At 39.7% G+C, this 18,028-nt stretch overlaps 1 protein-coding gene across 1 annotated transcript; it reads left to right on the forward strand.

The window, feature by feature from the left end:
- Window positions 1–183: 183 nt before the first annotated feature.
- Window positions 184–2,431, forward strand: LOC122625723 (probable cytosolic Fe-S cluster assembly factor GE22682). Its single transcript, XM_043805800.1, is given in 5 exon segments — window positions 184–385; window positions 440–532; window positions 587–1,244; window positions 1,301–1,513; window positions 1,516–2,431. Coding segments are annotated over 5 exon segments (1,431 nt in total). The 5' UTR covers window positions 184–322; the 3' UTR covers window positions 1,920–2,431.
- The last annotated feature ends 15,597 nt before the right edge of the window (window positions 2,432–18,028 follow it).

The following is an 18,028-nucleotide window of genomic DNA, read 5'->3' on the forward strand; positions in this document are numbered from 1 at the left end:
GCAATATCTTTTTATTTTTGATTTTCAATTTTTGTTTTTTCCGATTTCTATCGATATGCCAACCAATTTTTGAAATTTCTTCCGAGCACTTTGATTAGCGAAGTAACGGCTATCCGATTGTAGCAATTTGTATGTAATATCATGTTCCATACCGCCCGTTCCACAGTTACTGCTACGTATCGACGCTATCTTGGGTCAATTTGATGTGATACTGTTTAACTTTATACAGAACCAAATATTTGGATAAGTTCATAAAGGATTTGTTTGACTTAATCAAAATTTTTATAAAATAAAAAGTAAAATACAACTTTTTACTGATACCATGTCAAGGTTGAGCAGAGCCCTGCAGCTTACAGATATAGATGATTTTATTACTCCCTCACAGGTTTGAAACATTAATATACCGAAATGAATTGAATTCCATTTTAATTGTTCTCAGATATGCATTAAACCCGTGGAAATAGATAAGGCAAGATCAAAGACAGGGGCAAAGATCAAGATAAAGGGTGACAGCTGCTTTGAGGAATCTGAGGTAAGAATCTCTCGGAATCTCTTTATTTTATGGATCGAAATTTTTTCGTTGTAGAGTGGAAAACAAAAACTTAATAAAGTTGAAATTACTCTGCAAGACTGTCTTGCATGCTCAGGTTGTATCACTTCAGCCGAAGGAGTCCTGATCACGCAGCAGAGCCAAGAAGAGTTGCTTAGGGTCCTTCAAGAGAATTCAAAGAAAAAGGCTACTGAGGACTGGGGTAATGTGCGTACGATCGTGTTCTCCGTTGCCACCCAGCCTCTATTAAGCTTAGCCCATCGCTATCAAATAGGGGTGGAGGATGCTGCCCGTCATCTTACTGGATATTTTCGCAGTCTGGGTGCCGACTATGTTTTGTCCACTAAGGTGGCGGATGATATCGCTCTGCTCGAATGTCGTCAAGAATTTGTAGAAAGGTACCGCGAAAATGAGAACTTGACCATGCTTAGCTCCTCTTGCCCGGGGTGGGTTTGTTACGCGGAGAAAACACACGGAAATTTCATATTACCTTACGTTTCCACTACCCGATCTCCACAGCAAATAATGGGAGTGCTTGTGAAGCAAATCCTTGCCGAAAAGCTAAATGTTCCTGCGTCACGAATCTACCATGTGACCGTAATGCCCTGCTACGACAAGAAGCTTGAGGCCTCGCGAGATGATTTTTTCAGCAAGGCGAATAACTCACGTGACGTAGACTGTGTTATCACTTCAGGTTGTGAGAGCCAAAACTACAATATGACCTAATATTAATGTAATGCATCTTTGCAGTTGAGGTGGAACAATTGCTAGGTGAGGCCCAGCGGAACCTGTCACAGTACGATCCCCTTGATCTGGACTGGCCCTGGTCTAATGTACGTCCAGACTTTATGGTATGGGCCCACGAGAAGACGTTGTCTGGCGGTTACGCAGAACATATATTTAAGTTCGCCGCAAAACAGCTTTTTAACGAAGTCCCAACAAAGGACTTGGAATTCAAACAGCTCAAAATCGCGACTTTAGAGAAATTATACTTAAAAAAAATGGCAACACTGTCCTGAAATTTGCTATTGCCAACGGTTTCCGGAACATACAAAACATGGTACAAAAGCTGAAGCGTGGAAAGGTATCAAACTACCACTTCGTTGAAGTAATGGCCTGTCCCTCAGGATGCATAAACGGAGGAGCACAAATACGCCCCACTACCGGACAACACGTCCGCGAGCTTACCCGGAAACTGGAGGAATTATACCACAACCTTCCACTGTCCGAACCCGAAAACTCCTTAACGAAACATATTTACAGCGACTTTTTAGATGGCTTTCAAACTGAAAAATCATATGAGCTGCTGCACACTAGTTACCATGATGTAGTGTCTGAGCTCAATATATCGTTTAATATTAATTGGTGAACGTATTATGCTTGATTATTTCTGTTCAGTATATCGCCAGTTTCAGTAAAGCAATATAGCCCAGAAACAGTAAAAACTGTTTCGCTTTTTAATTATTTTTATACCCGTTACTCGTTTAAATATTGCAAATTAACAAAAACTCATTTTATCGAAGTGATATAGTTACAATGCCCCCTTAACTTCAAAAATGTATGATATAGAATATGATAAAACAAATTTCTCATACATTAAAAAAAACATTTTTGGGAAATATGACATTTTTACTCCGTAAATCAAACGATTTTCAGCTTTAGCTGTTTAATAAAAATAGTGGTGCCAGGAACTCCTTTAAAACTAAATTTAGATTTTATTATTTTGACTATTTCTATACAATACCAAACGAATTTGTAGATATCAAACTCCCTCTACCTGAGTAACGGGTATCTGATTATCCAGACAATCGACTAAGGCGAATGGAAAATGTTTCAAAAATAGGAATCTTGCCATCCCTCTTTGCTGGGACTGCGACTAAAGAATAATTATTTTATTGTTGAAATTTGCCAGTTATAAATTGCTAAAGAACATACCTTGCAAAAAACTGTTGACTTTTTTTTTCTTACTGTCTACCCGCGAAATCCACGAAAAAATGATTAAGATCAAGTTCTCTAAATTCTTCGAATAAATATTTAATATCGGATTTGATGGTCAAAGTTTTTTTAAGAACACTTATTTTGTTACCGCCCGATTTGGTCAACAGTTACTTGTGAGCTTTCCACAGAAATTTATCTATATATTCCGAATTATTTACAGTTCGAAAGTATCTATGACGTTCCCCGAAATGTTTTTATAAGTGTTCCTAAACCACTGCATGTGGCGCACAAAGCGCATATTATACAGAGGTTATAAATTTGACAACGGATGCATTCGACAGGTATTAGTTCAAAAGGGTTGACTCCAAAAAATGATTCAAATCGGTTCAGTATTTTAGAAGTTACACGTGTTCAAAGTTGAACCTTTTTTGGGTTGTAGAAAATTCGGACTTTGCGGTCGATCTTTAGGTAAAATATGTAACCGACCGGCTTGGTTATTGTCTCTATGGAAGGGGTCATCAAATCTCGCTAAAACCAAGGTAGAATAAATGTATAAAATTCTTTGCACGTGTAGACATACCTGTTTTACCGAAGTACTAATTTTCACATATTTTTCAACTTTGATGGAAAAAAAAAAGCGATCTTACACCGACTTATAGGTTTGGCGTATGAGGTGTTGTTCTTGAATATGTTCTTTATCATATTCAAAAGAGATCGGGTCCCCCGACGTCCCACCCAGAATTTCCATGGCAAAAGATACTTTCAACTCAGCGTAAACAACGCGCGGCTTAGTGCTGCAAATTCTGCTACAAGCGCAGTCGCTGCGCAGTATGAAATTGTATGGCGGGCATACACTTTTTCCTGTATTGGCGGTTTGTTTTTCAATCCCTGACTTTGTAATGATTTTAAATGAATGTATAATGATTAATTATTCTTAAAAAATATTTAATGAAGTAAAATTAAATGATTATTTTGAACAAAAAAGGTAAAAGTAGATGAAAAATTGACAAAAAAAAAAAAAAAAATTATTTAAAATTTATTTGTTTTTTGTTTTTAAAACATTAAATATGTACCATATTAGCATTTTCAAAGAAAACAAATGAAAAGTATTTGTCGAAATAGGATAAAAATTGAGAAAACTGCCTCTAAAAACATTAATTTTCGAGTATAAAATCTACTATTTATCACACCATATAGTATGACCACTTAATCGAAAAGTAACAAAATTACCCTTCATTAAAAAAAAAAAATTTATAAATATTATCTTATCTGGTTAAAGAGTTATGATTTTTGTAACCCTAAAGTATCTTAGGCGCCACTGTGCGGCGGTCCACGTGGTGATTAAGAGCACCAGGAGAGTCTTTGAGCACGAATTACACGAAGGGATCAAAATCAGTAGTGGTTGTCCGATCGCACGATTCGCAAATCGAAAGATGGCTCAAAAACTAAACTAAAAGATATTTTTTCAATTTGATGATTCAAGATTGAAGATTCAAGTGGGTGCGTTCTCAGCAGACGTCTACGGGATTGGCTGTTGTCCAGAAGGTTGATGGCCAGGTGGCTGTGACGATAGATCTCGTCTTCCACCCATGGAATCCCGAGCTGCTCATGGATGATGGAGTTCTCATGGTAGGGATGGGCGTTGGAGGCTATTCTCATGCAGCTGTTCTGGAAACGGGTATAAAAAGCGAAACAAAAGTTTCTGGCATATAAGAAGCATAAATTATGAAAAGGTGAATAAATCGATTTCAGCTGTATCAAAGATGACCACGAATCGGTGAGATCAGCCACACACAGCATGTATCATTTGCAATATTTGGAAACCATATGTTTACACAAGGGGGAGACAGCCTGCTTGCTATACGTGAAGTCGGAATTAATATCCAAAGAAGAACTCACTCGTGCGGACAACGGTTTTTTTGTATTTCAATGATTTTTTGATTAAATTATTCATAATACAGAATTACTGAAAGAAATTACAGAATATCTGCATAAAGCACGCTATACAATAGGACTTCGGGATGGGGCGCTGCAGACGAATCCGAAACAGAACTATTATTACTCGGAACTGGAGGGTGATATCGGAAGTTCAGCCAAAACTTCGACGGGTGAATTAAGTCGTTGAGGCACAGCCTAAAAAATATCAGTGTTTCTGTGGTCAAAAGACTGAACTAACGCGTTTGAGGCTCTGAAGAATGTTCCCACCTGTGCCCCGGTGGTTGATGTGCGATGACAGTCGCGTAAAAATTGGAGCAGTCCTATAGTAACGCGAAGAGGAAGGATCCGACCGTATTGTTGAAAGGACTGTATCTCTTTGAGTTAGAGTTTACATAATCGTAGTGCAGTATAAAATCATTTTTCGGTACTAAATTTGATATTGTTACGTCGGCGTATTAGTGACCGTGTCCTGGGTAAGAACCGAGGGAGGGGCATCCGCTGTTTAGGCACCAGGTTGCCAGCGAGGCCTAGTACGTCCGCAGCGTTGATGTTAAGCTTTTTGGTCAGTTCATACATTCCCTCTGTACTGGATCGTCAAAAAAACGATACAAACAAACATGCACCGCAACGCTAAATGCGTTACCATTATAGCTGCGCTCCTATTTTCGTTGGACTTAGCATTCTAGAACGACCTGGCTACTTGGCCTAATACGTTAAAAGCGTTAGCCACCCACAAATTATATTTACATTAATTACAAAGAACGTCAATCGTCACTTAGTTGGTTGATATTATAACAAGGAAGTCTCCCATATTTTTGATTTAAGGAATTTTTTCAAATTAATTTTTTTAATGACAAAACAAAGGACTTACGATTTTAACAGGGTTTATAAACAAAAGTGATCTAAAAGTCATATCTCTATTCTGAACCATTTACACGTGTTCTCGGTTGTAGAAGTTGGGGACTTTAATTTATGCTAAATAGTAAACGAATTAATAAGCACGCGCTGAAACAACTTAAGTCCAATATTCCATAAAAAGTAAAAATAATTATGACAAAAAGATGTTAGTTATGCCTATTTAGGTTTCCTAATCTCCCAATACAGAAATCTAGTTCGTTGAACCTATCAACACTATTCCTTAATAAATACGGCAAATCCTTACGTTGGGCGCCAATTCTGTTACGTCGGCGTATTAGTGCCCGTGTCCTGGGTAAGGACTAAGAACGAGGAAGTGGCATCCGATGTTCATGCACCAGGTTGCCAGCGTAATCTCGTTGATTTTGGGTCGTGGGATTTTGGTAAGCCATTAACCTCTCCAACATAACGATAATTAATATTAGAAGTGCCTGTAAAAGTTCGTACCGTTCGTCAGTCAGCAGTCCTCACTGCCCCACAAGCTAAGCTGTAGTTTGATCGGGCAATGTCTCGGCCATATTCCCTCCCCTTCATGCGTCCGCATGCCTTCGTCGCGGGCCGCGCAACACGATCCCCTTTTGTCAATGATGTCCGTCAAACGTTATGACATCGTTTTTGACCTATTAAAAATTAAAAGCTAGCGTACAAAGAATTTGAGAAGTTGACTATAATTGGATTTAGCGGGGAGTATCGAAATATTAACCGGATAATGGTGCGGACGTCAACAAAAATTTTTGGCTATTGACGACTACAAACGTCGCTCTGAGGGCTCTTGCTTTGCATATCAAAAACAAGGTGGATACTCGCCGCTGAAAAGGTTTTTTTATTTAAACTATTGAACATTTAATGTTTATTAATGAAATATATTGCCTGGAAGAATTTAACAATAAAATATTTTCATTTATATCGGTTATCATTATTACAAATATATATATATATTTACTAATTGTATAAAATAAAATTAGCATGAGCATATATAAAAATATAGAAAAGCACGGGAACAATGTTCCGTCAAACTTATCCCACTTTAATCCGAAGCGATGAGATCATGGGGGTTGCTATTATACTGATGGAATTACACATACACATACATTCGTGCACCAAAAATTATAAACTGAACGGTAACGTAATATACATAAACAAAAAAAGAATATACACTAAGTAAAGTTCGTCTATCTACACATATATATATATATATATGTATGTTTGTATGAATGTTTTCGGTGGCACGCTTCAGCCGCTATCCGATTCTCAGATTACTTGAATTGTGCACTTGTTTGGAAAAGTCAATGCTGTTATATTGTCTATTTTGATTTCCACATAAAAGAAAAGCACCGGTTGACTTCTTCTTTGATTATTTGTTTGGCCGGATTTCATGCTATGTTCGGTATTAGGGAAGTGAGTTTTCATCGACGGATTGTTTTGCCCGATACACTGCTCATATCTGTTGAGCGGACTCCGATTCCCGCGCTATGCACTATTGGTGTTGCGGAATACTGGATACGATCCGTTCCAGGGTATGGTGGTGATCCCGACGCCGCTGTAGTGATCATTTGTAAATTCTTACTAGTGTCAATAGTGCCAGCAACACTAACATCTCGGCGATGAACTCAAGGGTATGTTGCACACCTAATATCTCACCTTTGTCGTCGATGACTTCCACAGTGTTGATCACGTTGGCGGTGATGTCGGATGCTTTGGACTCCTTGCCGCCCATCTTGAGACTTCTGTAGGATTGTAGTTTTTCTTCAAGAGTATACCTTATGCTGGTCTTTGATCCTTCCAGTCTAGGTCCTGTTATCCTGGGGGTTGGTGTAGGAATAAGTCCTCGCTCTTCTGGGTACATACAGTCTTCACTTAAGTAGGATACCGCCCGAGGATAGAATTCCCGAGAGTAGAATCGCGAGGATGAAATCTCGAAAAGGAAATATCGAGAATTGAGTCCCGACTACTGACTCTCGAGTATTGGCTCTCGAGTGCTGACTCTCCAGTCTTGACTCTCGGGTATTGACTTTTTTATCGGTGGGCCACGGTCTTTTTATACCGGCTTAGAGCATATCTGAGCTACTCCGGGCATCGGTCTTCTATGCCAAGTGTTCCCACCTAGGAGTCATATCTCTAGATTTCCCCTATTTTGGGAGTCAATAACCGCTCGGTATGTCCGTTACTGGAGTGGGTTTACGTTTACGCATGGAATGACTTCGCAAAGGAAAATCGTACGCCATTCATTCAGTTGATTTTCCTTCCCTGTACTCATCAGGCGCCCATAAACGTGTGGCTTCGACCCACCATACTCTGCTGATTGTGCTAGCCGGGCTATGTGTATTTATGTAAAGACAGTCGGTATCGGTTGTTATCTGTTTTTGTGTTCTGCGAGCGTTCCGTGCGATGTTATCCTCTTCCTCATCGCTGTTGAAAAATGCGCTATCGTGCCCATGCATATTCCTGCTCTCGTTGTTCTAGGTTCTTATGTGATGGTTAATTCTGCTTAAGCTTGAGGTCATTTACGGGTATGATGAATTGCCGGTCTTGTTTGGCGGACTCAGTGGAAAACCCCTGTGTTTATCTTTAATACCTGACTTCTGGCAAAAACGACAAGTGGACTCATGGAATCGAGAAATGCATGGATTCTTGTTTGCGGGGTGTTGGCGGTAGAAATCCACTCCGTATCCACACACATCAGATCGTGCAAAGGGTATCTGCACCCAGGCGCTGTTCTGTTAGACTCGCGGCTGTCGTTGGAATTCTTCCACAAGGACACCGTCTGAGCGTTGGATCTCATTTACTGGTCTACTTCGCATCGTTTTTCCATGGTTTTTTAACCACCGATTTACTCTGAGCCCCTCATTTTTAAGCTCTGCCAGAGATCTTGTTGGGGACGTCAACAATAAACCACCCATTTGGGAGTTAATGTTGTCCTTTAAAAGCTCTACAAATTCATCCTCGGCGATCTTGTCTTTCAATTTAAAGTGCAAGTTGTGCTGTCATATGTGCATGTTGTGCATATTATACCCCTGTTTCCTCTCCATCAATTCTTTGACCTTCATTAAGTCACTTCCAGTTGTGGAAAAGGCCCGTTTCATTTCCCTGGTAAGCGAATAGTAATCAAAATCGTAATCTTCAGCTCGATCCTGCATTAGTTGCCAATACCACTTGCTTGCTGCTCCGATCAGCATACTATGGAATTCTCAGAACACTTGCTGTCGACTTATTCTATATAATTCTTGTTACCGTTCCACACGGAATAAAAAACTTTCAACGGTCATACCGCGGCCGTCTAATTTTAAGTTCCATTTATGTAGCCGAACACCCTTTGGTGCTGGCGCTTGAAACGTTAGACTACGATTTAACTCGGGGTGAAATTGGTGACAGGTCTCTGCTGCTACGCAGTGTTCAGGTATCTGCTGCGGAGTGGCCGTTCGTCTGGGCTTCCTCAATCGATGCATCTGGCTGTTAAAACACTCTTGCGACACTTGTTCTGGTGTCGGGGTGTCTTGATGCCTTAGAAAGATATCCCTGGGGTTTAAAATTAATTATGACAAAAAGATGTTAGTTATGCCTATTTAGGTTTCCTAATCTCCCAATACAGAAATCTAGTTCGTTGAACCTATCAACACTATTCCTTAATAAATACGACAAATCCTTACGTTGGGCGCCAATTCTGTTACGTCGGCGTATTAGTGCCCGTGTCCTGGGTAAGGACTAAGACCGAGGGAGTGGCATCCGATGTTCAGGCACCAGGTTGCCAGCGTAAGCTCGTTGATTTTGGGTCGTGGGATTTTGGTAAGCCATTAACCTCTCCAACATAACGATAATTAATATTAGAAGTGCCTGTAAAAGTTCGTACCGTTCGTCAGTCAGCAGTCCTCACTGCCCCACAAGCTAAGCTGTAGTTTGATCGGGCAATGTCTCGGCCATATTCCCTCCCCTTCATGCGTCCGCATGCCTTCGTCGCGGGCCGCGCAACACGATCCCCTTTTGTCAAGGTTGTCCGTCAAACGTTATGTCATCGTTTTTGACCTACTCCACTTCTCGCGTCAGCACCCCTTTTGGAAATGTTTACCTACTCATTTTGTTGTAGTTAAATTAATAGCATAGTTTTATTGATTAATACATTTCCGGCTAGTGCCATGTGTAATCCAAAAATTAAAAGCTAGCATGCAAAGATTATGAGAAGTTGACTATAATTGTTTTTAGCGGGGAGCACCGGACAACGGTGCGCACGTCAACAAAAATTGTTGGCTATTGACGACTACAAACGTCGCTCTGAGAGCTCTTGTCTTTGTATATCAAAAACAAGGCGGATAATCGCCGCTGAAAAGTTATTTTTATTTAAACAATACTGAACATTTTATGTCTATTAATGAAATATATTGCCTGGAAGTGGCTAACCATAAAATATACATATATTTACTAATCGTATAAAAATAAACGTGAAACTTACCCGTCCTTAATCCAGAGCGATGAGATCTCGACCCGTGGATCCTGGGTGTAGCTATATATACTGATGGAATTATACATACACATACATTCGTCCATCTAGAGATATGTACTCGTATATATATATATTTACGAATTCAGACCGAGAGTTTAATAAAAGAAGGAACCCGGTTGGTTTTTATGTATTATTAAAACGTATTTATTATTTCCTATAAAGGAAGAACTAGAGCCTTTGGATTATCTAAAAGTTGGATAATGGATTTCGAAGTTGAAATGGGCTTATAGCCATTGATAGCGTACTCAGTACTGAACTGACTCATGGAGACATGTTTGCGTTTATATAGGCAGAGCTATCCCAAGCTCAAGAGCGAAGTTTAAGAAAATTAAGTTATAAATGTTTATTCTCTCTTGAAGAAAGAAGCTCCCGAAAAATAGGAGTAATTGGAGAATCCTGAGAAGATTGCGTGGGCGGAAGATTTTGTTGTTTCAGTTGGCTCGGCAAGTGGTCGAATGTTTAGGTTTTGTTATTTCAGTTGGCCTCGCCAAGTGATCGAATGTTTAGGGGACGTTGGCTCGCAACAGAGTCTAGACTTTCGAATATGATGCTGTGCGTACATAACAGCTAAGCTTCCAGCCAGAAACTCACAATCAAATCAGCTCTATCTCTCAGCTGAAATCCGAAAACAAATACAACGCAAGATTAATTTGCGTAAAATATGGCAAGAAACTCTGTACCCTGCCGACAAAAGAACGTATAACAAGGCTGCATCTGATATCAAACAAGAGAGAACGCTATAGTCGAGTTCCCCGACTATCTGATACCCGTTACTCAGCTAGTGGAAGTGCGAAGGAGAATCTTCAACACTGACAGTTTTTGTCGGTTTGAGGGCGTTAGAGTGGGCGTGGCAAAAAGTTTTTTGGCAAATCGATAGAATATTACAAGACTAATACAAAAATGAAAAAATATAAAAACATTTTTCAAAAGTGTGGGCGTGGCAGCTTTGGGCGGTTTGTGGGCGTTACAGTGGGCGTGGCAAAAAGTTTTTTTGCAAATCGTTAGAAATTTATAAGACTAATACAGAAATGAAAAAATATCGAAACATTTTTCAAAAGTGTGGGCGTGGCAGCTTTGGGCGGTTTGTGGGCGTTAGAGTGGGCGTGGCAAAAAGTTTTTTGGCAAATCGTTAGAAATTTACAACACTAATACAAAAATGAAAAAATATCAAAAACAATTTTCAAAAGTGTGGACGTGGCAGTTTTGGGCGGTTTGTGGGCGTTAGAAAGGGCGTGGCAACATGAATCGACAAACTTGCGCTGCGTCTATGTCCCTGGAGTCCGTATGTTTAATCTCAACTTTCTAGCTTTCGTAGTTCCTGAGATCTCGACGTTCATACGGACAGACGGACGGACAGACGGACAGACGGACGGACAGACGGACATGGCCAGATCGACTCGGCTACTGATCCTGATGAAGAATACATATACTTTATATGGTCGGAAACGCTTCCTTCTGCCTGTTACATACTTTTCAACGAATCTAGTATACCCTTTTACTCTACGAGTAACGGGTATAAAAATTACTGTCAACTTTAAGAAATGAATCTCTCGCTGAATATCTTTAAAGTCTAGATCGACATTCTTGTACCTACGAACATAATTTTTGGAGAGCAACCAAATATCTGATGGAATCCTTAAACCAAACAAGGCAGAACATGAAGTGTCATCGTACCGACCCATTAGTTTGTTGTCAATATTTTCTAAAGTATTTGAAAAATACTTTTAAAGAGAATGTTGCCAATCTTGGACTAATTCCCTGAGCAATGTCACAGGATTATAAATAAAATTTTATCAGCATTTGAGAGCAAAAAATACTGCACTGCAACATTTCTTGACGTTCAACAAGCGTTTGATCGAGTCTGGCATGACGGCTTATTATATAAAATCAAAAAGTACCTGCTCCATATTTGTATACCCGTTACTCGTAGAGTAATTAAACCCGTTACTCGTAGAGTAAAAGGGTATCCTAGATTCGTTGAAAAGTATGTAACAGGCAGAAGGAAGTGTTTCCGACCATATTAAGTATATATATTCTTGATCAGGATCAATAGCCGAGTCGATCTGACCGTGTCCGTCTGTCCGTCCGTCTGTCTGTCCGTATGAACGTCGAGATCTCAGGAACTATAAAAGCTAGAAAGTTGAGCAGACTCCAGAGACATAGAAGCAGCGCAAGTTTGTCGATTCATGTTGCCACGCCCACTCTAACGCCCACAAACCGCCTAAAACTGCCACGCCCACACTTTTGAAAAATGTTTTGATATTTTTTTATTTTTGTGTTAGTCTCCTTAATTTCTATCGGTTTGTTAAAAAACTTCTTGCCACGCCCATCTAACGCCCACAAACCGCCCAAAGCTGCCACGCCCACACTTTTGAAAAATGTTACGATATTTTTTCATTTTTGCATTAGTCTTGTAAAATTCTATCGATTTACCAAAAAACTTTTTGCACCGTCCACTTTAACGCCCACAAACCGCAAAAACTGTCAGTGTTGAAGACTCTCCTGCGCACTTTCACCATCTGAGTAACGGGTATCAGATAGTCGAGGAACTCGACTATAGCGTTTTCTCTTGATTATTATTAAAGTCATACTTAACCAATAGACACTTTTACCTGCAACAAAAGCTGGAGTTTCACAAGGAAGCGTCTTAGGACCTGTCTTATACACCCTGTACACGGCCGATATGTCGGTCACTTTCTTTACACAGATGGATCCAAGTCAGCTAGCGGAGTCTCATATAGCGTAACAACGGAACAGAAATTATTTACCACCACTCCCACAATACTCCTCCATATACACAGCCGAAATAGCAGCAATTCTGACAGCATGCAACCACGCCAGCAAACAACGAGGAAAATTTGCAATCTGCACAGATTCCCTATCAGCCCTAAAAGAAATTGAAAACATAAAAAGCCAAAACTACTACACCACCTCCATCAGAAATATCTTAAACAAATACAAGAGAAATAAAATCTTAATTCTATGGGTCCCGGGACACTGCGGGATTCCAGGAAACGAGCTCGCGGACGAAACAGCAAAAAACGCACATAATTTCCCTTTGATTACCCAAAAAACTTCAACACATCAGACATCTTGAAACACATCAAACAAAACACTGAAACCTTTAAAACTTCAATATTTAACAACTCATCAAATACCTTCACTGAGGCAACATACGGGGATGATACAGCTATATTAGCTACCAGCCCATCTAAAGAGGAAGCCTCACAACTCCTGCAAGCAGAGCTACGCCTTATTGAAAGCTGGTTCCTTCTTTGGAAAATTAAAGTCAACGCCCTGAAATTTGCGCAAATAGCTTTTGCATTAAGAAGAGGTGACTGCCCAGAAGTGTCATTTAATGGATCAGCAATCCCACAAAGTAATTTCATAAAGTCCCTTGGCTTGCACCTCGATTGCAGACTAACGTGAAAACCACATACAAGCAAAGCTCCAGCAACTAAATTTAAAAAGTTTGAAGATGACCTGGTTGCTTGGCCGAAAATCTGCAACCACTCTGGAAAATATAATCCGTTTATACAAAGCTATACTAAAGCCCGTTTGGACTTATGGCAGCTCTGGGGTACTGCCAGCAACTCAAATATTGAGATTCTACAACGCTACCAATCAAAAATATACAAAAAAAAATAAATTGTTAATGCTCCATTTTATATCTCAAATGCAAGTATCCATAAAGTCTTAGGAATCCCTTATGTTAAAGAAGAAATAGCAAAACATAGTAAAAAATATATAGACAGACTAAGAACCCATGAATATAACTTAGCCTTAAGTTTGGCAAATAATAATAACAAAGAAGACTTAAAAGATTTCACGTGCTAGATCTCCCTGACAGGTATTAAGTATTAAAACATGTTATGCATAGAGTATGTAGTAGGGCTTAATGGATAACTACTGCCTCTGTTAATTTAAGATTAATTATAAAATTTACTTATTGTCATACTTGTATATGACAGATTATAAATAAAATGAAAAAAAAACAATCAATTTTTGGGGTATAGTTATTTTTTTTTTTTTTTTTTTTTTAACGCGAGTCCCACGGCCACACCTCCCCCCCAACCGACCGAGGGGCGCTGCCGTGTATCGTACGGCTCGAATCGCGGGAAGATAGACGCGATATAGAAGACAGTAAAGGACGAGGAAATATATGTATGCTAGTAGTAATATCTAAGAATTCGTTAAGTATGTTAGTATTGATCGCTTTAGAAACGGCAGAGAGTCAGAATTAGAGATAATAGGATAGAATCTATTATAGTCAGAACATAATACTCTGTAGGGATCATGCAACTCATAGTTAGATCTACAATGATTTAAAATTAAAGGTACGTAATTTCTAGTAAATCTGCTTGGAACAGTGAAGTTTAGCCGACTAACCAAGTCGGGACTATCGACTTCACCACGAATAAGGTTAAAAATAAAGACTGTTCCAAGCATCGTTCTACGGTTAGCTAAGGAGGGTAAGTTAATTAACATTAATCTACTCGAATAAGGAGGTAATCTACGGTTTGCATCCCAATTAAGGCGCCGTAAGGCAAAAAGTAAGAAGTTCTTTTGAACCGATTCAATGCGGTCCGAGTAAACTTCATATTGTGGACTCCAAACAGGTGATCCATACTCGAGGATCGGACGGACTAGAGAAATAAATAAGGTTTTGGTCATGTAAGGATCATCAAATTCCTTTGACCACCGTTTTATAAAACCAAGCACACCCCTGGCCTTATTGACAATAGACGAAATATGGTCTGAAAATTTAAGTTTAGGGTCCAGAAGAACACCAAGATCATCAACATGTGTTATTCTGTCCAAAGAGCACCCACTTAAAGTGTAAGTTGCGTGCATTGAGTTGGCACGACAAAAGGTCATAACTTTACACTTAGAGCCATTTAAGTTTAATACGTTATCACGGCACCATGTTTGAAAGCAATCTAGATCGGATTGTAAGTCCAAATGGCGAGAAATGTCCTTATATTGCAAGCATAATTTTACATCATCAGCGTACATAAGTACACGTGAATGATTTATTATTAAGGGAAGGTCGTTAATAAATAAGGTAAAAAGGAGCGGACCTAGGTGGCTCCCTTGTGGGACGCCGGATGTGACTCGGAGAATACAAGAAAGAGAATTTTTAAAGAGGACCCGTTGCGTCCTGCCATTCAGATAACTTAGAATCCAATTTAGGAGATCAACAGGGAAACCTAATAAATCAAGTTTTTTTATTAAAAGTGAATGATTAACAGAGTCGAATGCTTTACTAAAATCCGTATAAATGACATCTGTTTGAAGATTATTTTTGAAACCCTGTACTACGAAGGAGGTTAGCTCCAGAAGGTTAGTAGTTGTCGATCTGCGTTTCATGAAACCATGCTGACATGGTGAAATAATTGACCTACAAAGGTGCTGCAAATGAGGAGTGATAACGTTTTCAAAAAGCTTAGGGATAGCAGACAATTTGGAGATTCCTCTGTAATTGCTTGCATCCGATTTGCTACCTTTTTTATGGAGAGGGATCACAAAGGACTCCTTCCATATTTGGGGGAACTGTGTAGATTCTAGAGATAAGTTAAACAGTTTTAGTAGAGGTTTGCACAAGGCTTCCGCACAGAATCTAAGCACACAGCCAGGAATTCCGTCGGGACCTGGCGAATAGACAGGCTTAACTCGCTGAAGATCATAAAGCAGTGAGCTTTCGTTTAAAGTGGGACAGAATATTAAATTTGACTTTGATACCGCGTAAGAGTAAGGTCGTTCGGAATGAGGTAACGTAGAATATGTGGTTTGAAAAAACTTGGCAAATAGATCGGCTATTGCCTGATCCGATGTTACCGAAGTATTTTCAAAAAATAGCGAGGAAGGGTAACTAGTTGTTTTGCGCTTAGTGTTAACAAAATTATAAAACTGTTTGGGATCCTGTGCGAACTGGAACTTACAACGGTTTAAATAATTCTTATAACACTGAGCATTAAGCACGGTAAAATTTAACCGAGCACTTACATATTTAGAAAATATAGATTGAGAACCGGTATTTTTAAATTTTATATAAAGTCTGGACTTAACATTTCTTAGGTGTGTCAACTCTTTATTAAACCAAGGAGGTTTGTTAGAAGTAGACGGATAGTACATCGGAACACAAGAGTTGAAAAATGATTTAATTGCTGCATAAAAAATATCTATGGCATCGGCCATTATGTTGCAAGAATATAGATCGGACCAATTAAAGCCAGATATAAAAAGATTTAACCTCTGAAAGTTTGCCTTACGAAAACAACGAATTCGTTTGGTTGACTTTTCTGGCCTCTCTTTTATTACGGTACCTGAGTCAATTGTCACCTCGAAAGTTGGATGGTATGGATCTTCTGGTTGACTAAGAGGTGCTACTCTAGTCAGAGACACACTTTCAGGACTTGAAACAAAACATAGATCCAATAAACGACCAAGAGAATTTCGAATATAATTAACTTGCGACAACGATATGTCAAGCAAGCCGTCAATAAAGTCATGCTGTGCAATAGGCAGGAGAATATTTGACTGTTCCTCTGTGGACCACTTAGTGCCTGGTATATTAAAGTCACCTAGGACAACTAGTTGGTCCCTATCGGACAGTCTGTTTGCAACGGATTGGATAGCGGACAAATGGTTAATATATTCAGGAAATTCAGAAGACGGCGGAATGTACGAGCACGTTATATAAACATAGCTATCAGAAAATGACAGCTTTACGCATAAGAATTCTATGTTACGGAACTCGTCAAAAAGTACCTCCTCTGACGTGAGGGTAGACCCAACAGCAATTAGGACTCCCCCTCCCCGCCTGGAGGGACGATCATGCCTGTATACTGTGTACATACCTGGGAGAACTTCGGAGTTAAGTATCTCCGGTTTTAACCAAGTCTCTGTAAACACAATAACATGGGATGCAAAGGAAAGACTATTAGAATACAAATTAGTTAGCTTACTACACAAGCCTCTTACATTTTGATAACAGATAGTAAGACTAGATTTTAGTTTTTTGAAGATAAAGAAGTAGAAGTAGTAGAGGAGGATGGGGCAGTGATCTGGCCACTTGTGGGAAGTTTAATTCCCACGGGCCTTTTTATCCTATTTTTAATCTTAGCTTCGAACTCTTTCACAATCATACTTTCCGGCCAAAAATCACCAGAACATATGGTTGAGAATAGCTCATTTGGGACAGTTATCTTGAAAGATGAGATGTCCCTAGCATAAGAAAAGTTAAATTTTTCCACTTTTATGTTGTCGGCTTTTGTTTTGTCTTGTATATAAGACAGTACATCAGATGATGTTTGATCAGGGGAAAGCCGAGAAACAAAAATTTGTTTCTTTAGTGGAACCACCGAGAGGGGCTTTGGCACTGCAGGTTGTATTTCTGCAATGCCAACTTGTGCCGGTAGTCCGGACTCAATATTCCTTTGTGGTGGTAAACAATTCGGGACGGGTGGAATCACCGGTTGAGAAACCAGTGCGGACATAGCGGAATCTGTAGCAATCCCAGGCTGGACTCCCTCCACAACCGATTGATCGGATTGCACCGAATCTTTTTTAGCTGCCGATCTAAGCAACATTTGAGGGTTTGCTGCGATCGTCAACTGATCAGCTGTGGAGTCCTGTTGATCACTCGCCAAAGGTTGCGGGGCATTCCCCTTAGGCAGCCTACCACCAGCGGCTTTCTTGCGCTTTGGAGATTCTTCTAATAGTTTGAGGCTATTAAATTGTGAATCAAGCGCAGAAAGAAGATCATCAGCTCGACGAAAACTATCTCTAGCCACGCCAAAACTGCTGATCAGTCCTTTCAAGCCACCTTTAGTTTGGCGCATAAAGAGTTGCATTTCATTCGCAACTCCTAGGCAAGTATCACAACAGTATTTTAGATTAGGGCCTTTAGCTAGGTCATCACTTGTTCGGCCGTTAAAACCAGCGCACTTAGTGTGCACCATTCTATCACATAGCCAACAGGTCATTTTTGACTGATCAGGCTTTATTACCTGACGGCATTTGTTATGGAAGCAGACAACATTGGTTTCCATGTTTAATTGGGTTTTGACCACTGTACCAAAAGACAAAATCAGAAAATGTACCGCAAGAGCGCAGTGTGCACTTTAAGATTTTGTGTGGGAGAGCGAGAGAGCGGGTGCACCGTGCAGTTAAGTACAAAAACAACACCA

Source organism: Drosophila teissieri, unplaced genomic scaffold (assembly GCF_016746235.2).
Source record: "Drosophila teissieri strain GT53w unplaced genomic scaffold, Prin_Dtei_1.1 Segkk5_quiver_pilon_scaf, whole genome shotgun sequence".
In the NCBI taxonomy this organism is placed as follows: Eukaryota; Metazoa; Arthropoda; class Insecta; order Diptera; family Drosophilidae; genus Drosophila; species Drosophila teissieri.